The sequence below is a fragment of the Mustela erminea genome, chromosome 15 (genome assembly GCF_009829155.1).
Source record: "Mustela erminea isolate mMusErm1 chromosome 15, mMusErm1.Pri, whole genome shotgun sequence".
Classification (NCBI taxonomy): Eukaryota; Metazoa; Chordata; class Mammalia; order Carnivora; family Mustelidae; genus Mustela; species Mustela erminea.
The window spans coordinates 12,844,595-12,857,840 of NC_045628.1; the positions used below are offsets into that span (position 1 = coordinate 12,844,595).

At 38.7% G+C, this 13,246-nt stretch overlaps 1 protein-coding gene across 1 annotated transcript in view; it reads right to left on the reverse strand.

Moving 5' to 3' along the window:
- IPO5 (importin 5) overlaps positions 1-12,647 on the reverse strand; it is a 60,306-nt gene extending 47,659 nt beyond the window's left edge. Inside the window, exons 1-3 of the mRNA XM_032314524.1 lie at positions 12,555-12,647; positions 12,079-12,157; positions 2,397-2,507 (exon numbers count right to left, since the gene is read on the reverse strand). Of these exons, the coding sequence (XP_032170415.1) occupies positions 2,397-2,507; positions 12,079-12,157; positions 12,555-12,606 (242 nt within the window). The 5' untranslated portion in view covers positions 12,607-12,647. The remainder of the gene's footprint in view (positions 1-2,396; positions 2,508-12,078; positions 12,158-12,554) is intronic.
- Positions 12,648-13,246: the final 599 nt, after the last annotated feature.

Consider the following 13,246-nt stretch of genomic DNA (forward strand, 5'->3'; position numbering starts at 1 on the left):
AGGAAAGACTCCTTAACGAGACAGCATCAGTATCTTTGTATCAGTATCTTCGTCAGGTACTGTTCTTGGTTTTATGGGTTTTCGTATTGATGGGAATGGCTGGAGAAGTTAGGCTTTTAAAAACCCTGTGAAAACTTCTCTCAGCTGGAGTAGAACCTGGTCTTGTCTGTCATTTCTGGTTTATTGGATGCTGAGTGTAAATAAAATAAGATTCTCCCAAATGAGCAATCTGTAAATTTTTAAAAGTTGCCCCAGGACCCCCAAAGAACCTCACCTACTTATCCTGGTAGTTGTAAGCACGTGTGCTCTCCCTATCATAACTTATGAGAGTCGTTTTAAATAATATAATCGAGAATATTATAATCTATAACTGTATACAAATGTGAGATGATGGTATTCTTTACAGGTGTTTGTATTAATAGTTAACATGTTACAATGAAAAAAAGTTGGCTTTTTTTCTCATTTGTAAAAGGGGAATGACACTTCTTCATAGGGGTATTGTAGAAGTTAGGATAATATTTTTAAATGCTCATGGCATGGTGTCTGCATAGTACTCAGTAATTATCAGCTATTCTTAATTAGATGGATTTTAGGGTTAAATACGAAATAGACCTTAGACAAGTAATTACTGTTAAAGCTGCATGTGATATAGATGTATGCATCACACTTGTGTGTATAGAAATTGTATTGTATATTTTCTATTAGTCTCCTCCCAATTATGCAGAATAAAGTTGTACATTGATGGATTAAGGATAGTTAATAGGCATTGGGCTGATAAATAAGATTTCTAACTCTTTCTAATATTGATGCTCTTTGTTGCTTAGATAAGAGCCAGCAAAAGAGATGAGAACTGTTGAGAAAAGCTGTTTACTGAAAATAAAATGCTGAACTGTTTACATTTCTTCAGCTTCCTTTTATCAAGACTTTCAAGCCCCCAGTCTACTGCAGTCAGAGCATGCCGATCAGGGGCGAGTGAAACCTTCATATTCCTGAAGGGCACCGCACACAGTAGTCAGCAAATTGTTGAACTGAACACAGGCAGGGGAAATTTGGAGTCTTTCAGTTTCTTTTGCTCTCTCTCTGTTTCTCTCCCTCATAGCTTTCTATATGAAATTCACTGAATGTCTGCAGGTGTTTGGATACATTTTAGGGAGGTGTAGAGTTTGGAGGCTAGGATCACAGGTTCTAAGAGGCAGCCAAAATGAGACTTCAAATAATGACTTTACAACGTGCATGCCGTGATCTTGCTCAAGTTAATTAAACTTTCTCAACCCCAGTTCCCTCTTCCATGAAATGGAGATAACGGAAGTACCTTCCCCCATGTGTTAAAATACTTGGCATAGTGCCTAGCACAGAGTAGATGCTTAATAAATGTTAGCTGTAATTACTGATGCAGATTGAAACCTCCAAGATTTGTAAATTTAATTCTGATTGCACATCCACTTGTTAGGTTATTATATTTTTATACTCATGTAAGCAGTCATGTTATAGCAATGCATAATAAACTGTGGTTAAGAAAAAAAATTTTAAGTTTGATGTGATCATCATAGAGCATTTTAAGGCCATTATCAGTTTAAAATTCTATAGTTCTTTGTCCAAAGTGATAGCCAATAGCCATTGTGTTTATCTATCACTTGAGATGTAGCTAGTTTGAAATTAGATGTGCTTTAAATATAAGGTATAGACTAAATTTAAGAGACTTAGTAGAAAATTAAGAATAACAATTTTAGGGCTCCTGGCTGGGTCAGTCTGTTTAGTGTCTGTCTCTTGATTTCAGCTCAGGTCACGATCTCAGGGTTGTGAGGTTGAGCCTGAAGTCTGGCTCCATACTCAGAGGGGAGTCTGCTTAAGCTTCTCTCTCTCTGTCACCCACTGCGGATTCCTGCTCCTGCTCTCAGAGAGAGAGAACCCACCTGTACATGAATGGGCAGAGGGGCAGAGGGAGAGGGAGAAGCAGACTCCCCTCTGAGCAGCCCAAATTGGGGCTCAATCCCAGGACCCTGAGATCATGACCTGAGCCAAAGGCAGATGCTTCACTGCGACAGAGCTACCCAGGTGCCCTAAATAAATAAATCTTGAAAAAAAGAATAACAACTTTATGTTGATCATATGCAGAAATGATAACACATTGGGTTAAATAACATTTAATTATACTTTTTAATAAGTGATTATTATTAACTACATTAACAATTTTTCCTATTTTTACTTGTTAAAATAGGACTCTTAGAAACTTTAAAATTACATATGTGACTTGCATTTGTGGTTTCACATGATATTTCTATTCAACAGTACTTTGCTAGAGAGTAAAATTACCAACTAGCTCTGCACAAGTGTCCTACATACTTTGTTAATTTAGATTTAGGAAGTGACTTGTCAACAAAATGAAAATCAGTTACCTTATAGGACGTTCTGTTGCTTCCAGTTTTCTGACTTGATTCTCAGGGATTTGGAGACATGGCACAGTACTTCCTGAGCAGTGTTCCTTGCTTAGGAATTTCCTTTCCCTGCTATTGGACATAAAGAGCTTTGTGAACCTCTAGAAAGTAAGACTTCATATTTGATCTTCTAGAATAAACCCTTGTATAAGTCAAGTCAATAACTAGTTAAGAACTGGGCGGAGGGGGGGAGAAGAACACCTTTTTTTTTTTTTAATGTTGATTATTTTCATTTAAATGTGGCAAATGGTTTGAAAACCATCATTCACCGTATTTTAACACCTGAAATAAAAATATACATAGCAGAAGAATTTAGTTGTAAGCTGTTTTCTGTAGAACGCACAGAAATTGAAAGTAAAAGGGTGGAAAAAGACATGCCAGACAAACAATTCGAAAGAGAGCCAAAGTGGCTATTCTATACCAGACAAAATAGATTTTAAGATAAAATTAGCTGAGACAAAGTAGGATATATTATTATGAACAGTCAATCAGTCAGGAAGACACAACAGTTATAAACACATGTACCTACCAACAAAGCCCTAAAATACATGAAGCAAAACTTACAGAATTGAAGGAAGAAGTTCAACAAAATCGTTGGCAGACTACAATCCACTCTTAATAATGGATAGGACCTCTAGGCAGAAGATGAACAAACAGAAGACATGAAAAACACTGTACACCATCTAGACCTAACAGACATCTGTAGGATACTCTATCCAACAACAGTGGGATATGTATTCTCAGTGCATATGGAATATTCTCCAGAAGAGATCACACATTGGGCCATGAAACAAGTCTTGGTAGATTTAATAAAACCCAAATCATACTAATGTTCTCAATCCTCAGTAAAATGAAATTAGAAACCAAGCACAAAAGGAAATCTGAGGAATTCACAAATAAGTGGGAATTAACCAGCATCCTTCTAAATAACAAATTGGCTGAAGAAGAAATAACAAGAGAAATTAGGAAATACTTTAAGATGAATGAAAACAAAACCCCAGGAGACCAAAAGTTACGGGATGCAGTGGAAGCAGTGCTTTTGAGAAAACTCATAGTTGCAAACATCTTCGGTAAAAAAAGAAAAGAGAGCTCAAATCAATAATGTTGCTTAGTCTCTATGAAACTGGAGGAAGGGCAAATTAAACCCAAGCAAACAGAAGAGATAATAAAACCAAGAAAGGAAAAAAGTGAAATGAGAATTAAAAAAACAAGAGGAAAAAAGTTGTTCCTTGGAAAAGATCAATCAAATTGACAAACCTCTAACTAGACCAAAAAAAATTAAAAATAAAAGGGGCTAACTTCCAGGAATAAAAAAAACTACAATAAAATGCTATGAACAATTGTATGCTAACAAATTAGATGACGTGGATGAAATAGAAATCCCTAAAAAGTCACAACTACCAAAATGAATTTGAGAGGAAATAGAAGATCTGAATAGTGGTGTGCCTGGGTGGCTCAGATGGCTAGTGTCCAGCTCTCAGTTTCGGCTCAGGTCATGATCTTAGGGTCCTGAGATGGAGTGTCCATCAAGCTCTCCATTCAGCATGGAGTCTATTGGCCCTCTCCTTCCTCTCCTCCCCCTGCTTGCTATCTTAAGAAAGAATAAGGAAAATCTGAATAGACTCATAACAAGTAGAGAGATTGAATTAGTAATAAAATTTCCCACGAAATTCCAGGGCTAGATGGCCGTATTGGGGGATTCTACCAAATATTTAAAGAAGTATTAACACCAATCCTTTCTAAGCTCTTCCAAAAACTAGAAGCAGAGTGACTATTTATTCTATGAGGCCAGTTTTAAATTGATACCAAAATCAAAGACATCACAAGGAAACTGCATACTAACATAAATATTGATGCAAAAATTCGCAACAAAGTCCTAGCAAACTGAATTCAGCAATATATAAAAAGAACCATATATCATGACTAGGTGGGATTTATCCTAGGAATGCAAAGTTGGTATAGCAAAAAAAAATCAAGCAATATTATACACCATATTAATGGAAAAAAATATATAAAGACCACATGATCATTGGAATTGATGCAGAAAAAGCCTTTGACAAAATCCAACACCCTTTCATGATAAAGATACTCAACAAGCTCAGAATAGAAGGAAACTTCCTCAAATTGCCATCTATGCAAAACCCACAGCTAATATCATACTTGCTGGAATAAAAAATGAATGCTTTCTTCCTGAGACCAAGAACAAGACAAGAATGTCCATTCTCACTGTTTCAGTTCAACATTATAGTGGAGAGTCACAAATAGTGGGATCTTGTATAGAGAAAATCCTGATGAATCCACAAAAATGTTCTTAAAACAAATGAATTCAGCAAGGTTGCAGGACACAAAATGAATACACAGAAATCATGTATCATGTACTAACAATGAATAATTTAAAAAATCTCTATGATAGCATCAAAAATAATAAAATACTCAACAAGTTTAGCAAACATAAGAGTTATACACCAAAAATTATAAAACATGGCTAAAGAAATTTAGAAAGATCTGCATAAATGGAAAGATAGTCTATGTGCATGATTTGGAAGACTTAATATTAAGATGGCAATACTCCACACATTATTCTACAGATTTAAGCAATACCTATCAAAATTTCAACCGCTTCTTTTCTTTGGAAAAAGTTGATCCTAAAATTCATATGAATGCAAAAGACTACACATAGCCAAAATAATCTCAAACTAGACAAAATTGAAAGACTCATGCCTTGATTTTAAAGTTTATTATAAAGCTACTCTGTGATACTGGCATAATGATAGTTGTAAAGATCAATGAACTTGAATGAGGACTTCATAAATAAACCTTATATTTGTGGTCAATTGATTTTTGAGAAGGGTGCTATGATGGTTGACTTTAGGTTTCAGCTTGGGTGGGCTATGGTGCCCAGTCGTTTGGTCAAACACTAGCTGTTTCTGTGAAAGTGTTTGTAGGTGAGATTAACATTTACAAGTCAGCTGACTCTAAGTAAAGTAGATTACCCTCCATAATGGGTGGGTCTCATCTGACCAGTGGAAGGCCTTCATAGCAAAGGCAGGTTTCTAAAGGAAGAAACAATTTTGCCTCAGGACCTAGAAACATTTGGATTGCTCTGTAAATTTCAGACTCCATACTGCAAAATCAAATCTTGCCTGAATTTCCATTTGCTGCCCTGCCCTAAGGATTTCAGACATGCCAGCCCCCATAATCACATGGGCTAGTTCCTTAAAATAGATCTCTTTATATATATATCCCATTGGTTCTTTTTCTCTGGAGAACCCCGACAAATGCAGGTCCCAAGGCCATTCATGTGAAGGAACAGTCTTTTCAACAAATGTTTCTGGTACATTTGGATATCCACGTGCAAAAGAATGAAGCTGAACTGGTACCTTGTACCATATGCAAATCTCAAAATGGGGCATAGACCTAAATATAGCAGATAAAACTGTGAAATTCTTAGAAGAAAGCATAAGGCCTTTTTTTTTTTTTTAAAGATTTTATTTATTTATTTGACAGACAGAGATCACAAGTAGGCAGAGAGGCAGGCAGAGAGAGAGGGGAAAGCAGGCTCCCTGCTGAGCAGAGAGCCCGACATGGGGCTCGATCCCAGAACCCTGGAATCATGACCCGAGCTGAAGGCAGAGGCTTTAACCCACTGAGCCACCCAGGCCCCCAAAGCATAAGGCCTTTGATTAGGCAATGGTTTCTTAGATATGGCACCAAAATTATAAAAGACAAAAAGAAAAAAAAGATTACGTTGGACTTCATCAAAATTAAAAACTTCTGTGCATCAAAGGAAACCATCAAGAGAGTGAAAAGACAGCCCACAGAATGAGAGAGAGTATTTGCTCAACCTGTATCTGACTTGTATCCAAAATATATAAAAAACTGTTACACTCAATAACAAAAAGACACCTGATTAAAAAGTAAGCAAAATAGACATTTGAATAGACCTTTCCGCACTGAAGATACATAAATGCAAATGGCTAGTGAGTACGTTAAAAGATGTCCAACATCATTAGTCATTAGGGAAATACAAATCAGAACCAAGAAAAGGGTATACCACTAGGAGAACTATCATAAAACAATAGCAAGTATTGATGAGGATGTGGAGAAATTAGACCCCTCATACTGGAACCTTGGTACACTGCTGTGGGATTGTAAATTGGTGCAGTCAAGTTGACAAACAGTTCGGCAATTTCTTAAAAGTTACACATAAAGTTACCATACGACCCAGCAAGTCTACTAAATCCGTGTGCAAGAGAAATGGAAACATATGTCTACACAAAAACACGTACATCATTGTTCATAGCAACATTATTCATAAGAGCTGAGATGTGGAAACAATCCAAAATATCCATAAAATGATGGATAGACAAAATGTGGTATATTTGGCAATAAAAAGAAACAAATTACCGTTACATATTGTGACATGGATGAAACTTAAAAATATTATGCTAAGTGAAAGAAGCCAGACACAAGAAGTCACATAGTTTCTGGTTCCATTTCTGTGAAATGTGCACAAGCAGCCAGTCCATAGATGTAGGAAGTAGATTTGTGGTTGCCAGGGGCCTGGAGGGGAGAGGAGGGAAAGTGGGGTGACTGTTCGTGCTATGGAGTTTTTTGGGGGGGGCTATGAAAATGTTCTGGAATGTGGTAGTGACGATGGATGCAAAACTGTGAAACTACTAAACAATTGTACATTTTAAAAAGTGTGAACTTTATGGGATGTGAATTATATCTCAATAAAGGTGTAATTTTTTTTTTTAAGATTTTATTTATTTATTTGTCAGAGAGAGAGGAGTGAGAGTGAGCAAAGGCAGACAGAGAGGCAGGCAGAGGCAGAGGGAGAAGCAGGCTCCCTGCCAAGCAAGGAGCCCGATGTGGGACTCGATCCCAGGACGCTGGGATCATGACCTGAGCTGAAGGCAGCTGCTTAACCAACTGAGCCACCCAGGCGTCCCAATAAAGGTGTAATTTTAAGATTTTATTTATTTATTTAACACAGAGAGAGACAAAGAGAGATCACAAGTAGGCAGAGAGGCAGGCACAGAGAGGGGGAAGCAGGCTCCCTGCTGAGCAGAGAGCCCAATATGGGGCTCGATCCCAGAACACTAAGATCATGACCTGAGCCAAAGGGAGAGGCCTAACCCACGGAGCCACCCAGATGCCCCCCAATAAAGGTGTAATTTAAAAAAAAAAATGTTTTTCTTGAGTGATCTGAAGGAGTTTGATCCAGACCTCAATTACTATTTTGTTTTCTATTTTCACACTGTTTTTAATTCAATTCAGAATACATGGAGGACAGCATCCTTAACCTTCAAACCTGAGCATTCCTAAGCCATTATTTTGGAGGAAAGGGACTAGGGAGATACTGGTGTCTATATATTTCCCTCTCCATGCATTTGTTATTTATAGCAAGCATCTCACAGTTTGTATACTCTGATGTGCATATTTTACCTCATGCATTATGATGGCATTCACAGTGGAATATCAATTGTGACATCAATGTACAGCTCAGATTTTCTTGAACTGGCAGGAGATATATTTAGGTGTCTGTAGTTAATGAGGTAGAAACCAAAGGAGCCTCATAATATAGTTCATACTCTTTAATTCCACCCACATTTTGTGTTGTATTGTTTTATGACACACTTAACTGTTTCTGCCATTTTTTTTTAACATTTTACTTATTCACTTATTTAGCAAATATTTATTGGGCCCTTACTCTGCAGTGGGCACTCCTTGTGGGGATTCAGTGGTGAGCGGGACTGGGTTCCCGACTTCATGGAGCTGATCTTTTAGAAGAAGCCAGACAAGAGAAAAGTCAACTGAGTAGATTAGATAACTCCTAAGATAACCACTGGGAAGGAGATAATGGGTCAGGAATGACTGGGTGGAGTTGGGTGCTCTGTTGGGGGAGCTCTTTGAGCAGAGACTTGAAAGATGGGACAAGTTGAAAAAATGGGAGACATTCCCATTTCCATCAGAGGACACAGCAAGTGCAAAAGCCCCCAGACAAAACGGAATCTGGTGTGTTTCTGGGAGGAAAGAAGGATGCAGCCAGAGAGGAGAAAGCCATGAGGGGAGGGCCGAGAGGCTAACAGAGGCCAGACCGAGGGGACATTGTGATCCCTCAGTAGTATGACTTACTCTAAGTCGAACGGTTTAAGTAAGGGATAGGACTGGTTTTAACAGATCATTTCACATGTAAACAGTTATAAAAGGTAATTTGGGTGCAATATTGAAATCAGTAGGAGGGAGTGAGGAGGCTGGGGGAGCCTCGGGTCACTGTGGCACTCCAGGCCAGAGAATAAGGTGTCGGACTACAGCAATTGCCAGTGTCCAGAGTGGGCGGGTTGAGCTAGTTTGCTCTCCAAAATAGAGCAGGGTGTAGGGTGCCGAGGCAGGTCCGAGTTTTGTGGGACCTGACAACGCAATTCCAGGGCCCTCTGTAAGGAAACAAACACTGAACATGGGGGGGCTCCGTGTGAGCGAATGATCTGGAAGCTTAAGCTCTCCGAGCTCCATGCTGAGTCCTCTAGACGACATAAGATAGAGAAGTTGAGGCTGCCTAGGATTTTGATCTGAACAACGGCAATGCCTCGAATGTGAGGATGTGTTGGGGTAAGTTCTGGCGAGAAGAAATTGATAGGTGAGTTTCATTCATGGCAAGTTTGAGTTGCGTAGGAGACATCCAAGTGGGGGAATGTCCAGCAAGCAGGTGGACGGGCATGTCTGGAGCTCAGAAAGAGGGTGGCGCTGGAAATACCCACTGAGGCATCACATTCATGGCTTTTAAGGCTGTGGAAGTGGATGGCGTCTTCTGGGGAAGAGACAAGAGGGTCAAGGACTCAGCCCTGAGACATCTCAACACTTAAGAGCCCAGGCAGTGGAGGTTTGTAATTCACACATAATATAAATATAATCCTGAGAGGGAACTGATGATAGTACATTGAGCATGATTAGTCATCTTAAATTCGAATTCCCTTTTGATCTCTGGTTGGCAAGGGATTAATACCTAGGAGTCCACTAATGAATGTCAAGGTAGTTGGAAGAACAAGTAGGCACAGATGTTAAAGAAAAAGTCAATCCTATAACGTTATATTTGAAAGGATTATTTTTAATTTGTATTTTTTTTTTGTACTTCAGGAGTGAGGATATTTATTTGGTGCTAAAGAAATACTATTTTCTCTAAATTTTCTTCTCTGCTCAGCTCTCTTACCATCTAATCTACCTCTCTACCTCTCACTTAGAAACAATGCTGTAACAATACGGAATTAAAATAATTATTTAAAGACACTATTTCAAACTAATACTAAGATGTCCGATGCTGTCTTCTTCCTATCTCAATGGAAGTGTGTATCTAATTAGCTTTCTTTATGCTGATGTTTTTGCTTGATTATCAGAGAGATAATAGTTCCGCCCTTTTAAAAAATGTGGGACTGGACTGGGGAAAAGCAGGAATGTGTTTTAAGTTCTCAGTGTCACATAAAATAAGCACGGTATTGAAACCCTGTTGTAAAGAGGCCTGTGCTACTTCAATTCAGATGTAAGTCCAGTATTTTCTTTTAAAACAGAACTGCATATAGAGAATCTTGGTACAGCACAGCTTAAAACTGAAATATTGATTGGTTCTTGTGTCTAAACACCATCATTTTAAAGGGATTCCATCATTTCTTATTCTGGTTGGTTTCAGGCAGAATCAGTTGCAAGAACTTCTGTTCTTCTGGGGGCTCAGCCATTACACACTGACTGTTTAGTGGTTTTGAGCTTCAGATCAGGGCTAAATCCCTTCCAAGGAAAGAAAACTATTCTATTTAAAAACTAGAAGAAAATGACAAGACTTAAGCTGTTAACTTGAAAAGAAGCTTTAGAGGAAAGGCATCTAGAGCATATTAAGTCAAGGTAAGGAGATAGAAAGTGAAATTGGTCCTATTTTTAACAGGGAAGTCAGGGGAGACCTTTTTGAACAATCTGAAAAGGGGCTGCTTCATGGAAATTAGTTTTCTGAAAAAGCAAAGTTATTTCAAAGATGAATATTAATAATGCTCCACCATTCTGTGTATCAGATTTGTTATTCATGATATCCTAGCCAAGGAGACTTGGCTCTCTTCTGTGTCTGAGTGCTAACCTTCTGTACATTATCTCATTCAATGAAGCTTCAACCACTTCTCCATGAAAAAAAAAAAAAAAGTACTGGGGGCGGGGGATCCTGATTCCAGTGGGAATACCATCCCTAACCAGCTATGATCTTGAACTTGGCCCTGAAGTCTTCTCTAGGCCTCCACTTGCTCATCTGTAAATCGGGGAGCATTGGACTTGATTCCTGTGGGTATCTTCCCAGCCCCAGCATTTGAGGGTCATTAAGGCAATTATCACACTGTGTTGAAATAGGGTGATGAGTACAGAAGCCACTTAGGGTTGCTCATCCCGAAACGAATTCACTCTGGGTCTCTGAGATTTGGTGTCTTATATCACTGACTACTTTTCTCAAAGTTGTTGTTGTTTTTTTTTTCCTGTCAGTCATCTGCCACTTAATGTAAGTGCCAACATAAAATGACGGCTGCCTCTTCTTGTCAGCTGCTCTCATCATCTGGTTTGCTGTATGCTTTGGAAACGTGCATTAAAAAGGCTATGAAACAGATGCAGAGGACAGGGCAGTGCATATAGAGTAGCCCACATGAGCTTTATGACAATTATTTGGTCACCCAGTTATTTTTAATTTGAGAGTTCGTATGTTCCAGTTGTGTAACTGTCCTAAGACGCTAACACAAAGCTGTGTCCCACTACTAGAGTTAGAGATGTTTTCACACATATAAACAAGTGACAGAACAATGGAGCAAAACTGATTACAAAGGTCCAAATCAATTTCTGTGTAATAAAGGCATTGCCATTGACAAGTCCCCTACATCTAATAGTTTTCTTTGTAATTTTGGCTTTTTTTTTAAAGAAAGATTTTACTTATTTTTTTTTTTTTAATTTTAGAGAGAAGGCGTGCTTGAGTAGGGGCAGGGGCAGAGGGAGAAGGAAGGGGAGTCTCAGAGCCCAAAGCAGGGCTTGATTTCATGACCCTGAGATCATGACCCTGAGGTCATGACCTGGGCTGAAACCAAGAGTCAGACACATAACTGACTGAGCCACCCAGGTGCCCCCAATTTTTTACCTAGATAGGGGATTAAACTCTAAGAGAAGCAGTTAAGTAAGATAAGCCATTAGGTTAGTTGTCTTTTTGCTACTTAGTGGTTGATTTTTCCCACAATGGAAATGAATTATGTTTTCCTTCATTTACTTGACTAGTGATCTCTGAAAATTAAGATAAAATGTACTCAGCCTGTGCAACCATAAGGCATTTAGATATTTTTAATATTTTTGGAGGCCTAAGGTAGGACCTCTAAAGATCTTAAACAGAATTGTTTGAGTAACTTGAGAAATTAAGAGTCAGCCCTTAAAAGTCAAACTTTTAAGGGTTTCCCTTCTATAGAAAAGTAAGATAGAAAATCCTGGTGGATTGGATTTTGGTTAGTTGGTGAATAAGTGGTGAAATGATCATGAATATCACAATTGTAGGAAAAAGTAGGGCCTTTTTGTCATAAAGGAAATAACACAATTAGCAATGGCCAGAGACCGAACAAGGTGACAGTGATAGTCCTACCTGGGTACTGCAAGGGTCCTGATCAGGGAGAACAGCTGTGCCCATACATGGGTCCTGGAAAGGTTTCCCCCGGAACCACCTAAATGAAATAAAACCTCATTTCTTACTATTTTGGGGTGGTTACACACACAGTTAAGACTACGGTCTACATTCTTTTGGGCAACCCTAATCAAGTGATGCTTTCTTAAGTAAATGAAAGCAGTTGGCAGCTGATCTAAGAAGACACAGTATCAGGGAACAATGAACCGTCATGTTATTCTCATTCTTTCGTTCTTGGTTTCTGTCTACTAAGTTCTCTGTCCTTTCCCTTCCTTGTTGAGACTACCATGGGGACTCCGGAAGGTAAGAGAGCTAAAAGGGCCTCCTGGATCTCACACAGAGAGACCTCCCCACCTAGAACCACCCAAATCGGTCCCTTGGTATGGATTAAGTTCTTAAATTTTTTCATCTAAATTTGAGGTTTGGGAATTACTTACAGTAGTCAAAGCTGTTCTCGGCACTGTGGTGGCTCCAGTCGTGGGATGTCATTAATCCCACAGTTCTGGCCTCATGGCTCAGAGAGGTCACCATGGAGACATCTGACTGCAATTATGACCCGCTGCAGGCAAGCAGTGTCATGCTGTTGGCCTGTTTCAATTTGCCCACCATCCAAGCTTCAGAGTCCATCTGGGCATTCACATATTAGAGGTTAACCAATTTGTTCCCAAAGCCACAGAAGGCAAAGGGAGCTCTAACCTTTAAGAACATAAAACTCGTGCTGTTGATTGGGTTCACATGTTGTCATCAGCTTCACTTTGAATCTACTGGAGTGGTTTCCTTATCTATGGATTTCAATTCTATTCTAGTAATCAACACCTAAAAGAGCAACTGATTTCTAGAATAGATCAAGATAAATTTCTATGGAAACAAAAGAAATTCCCTATTAAATGCATTTTTGGCAGTTTGGTTTATAGTTCAAATTCTTATATGATCTATTCACTTCCCAAGTTTGGCCTAGATTGTCCTGGTCCTCTGTGACCTAGTTTTGCTACATCTAGCATTCCATCATTCTGTTTATTAATTTTCATAGACAATTAATTAAAGCTGAACTTTAATTAAAAGTCAACTTTTTGGTTTTTAAAATTGTTTCATAGGACACGTTCAGACCCTCTGGATGGGTCATATTTTT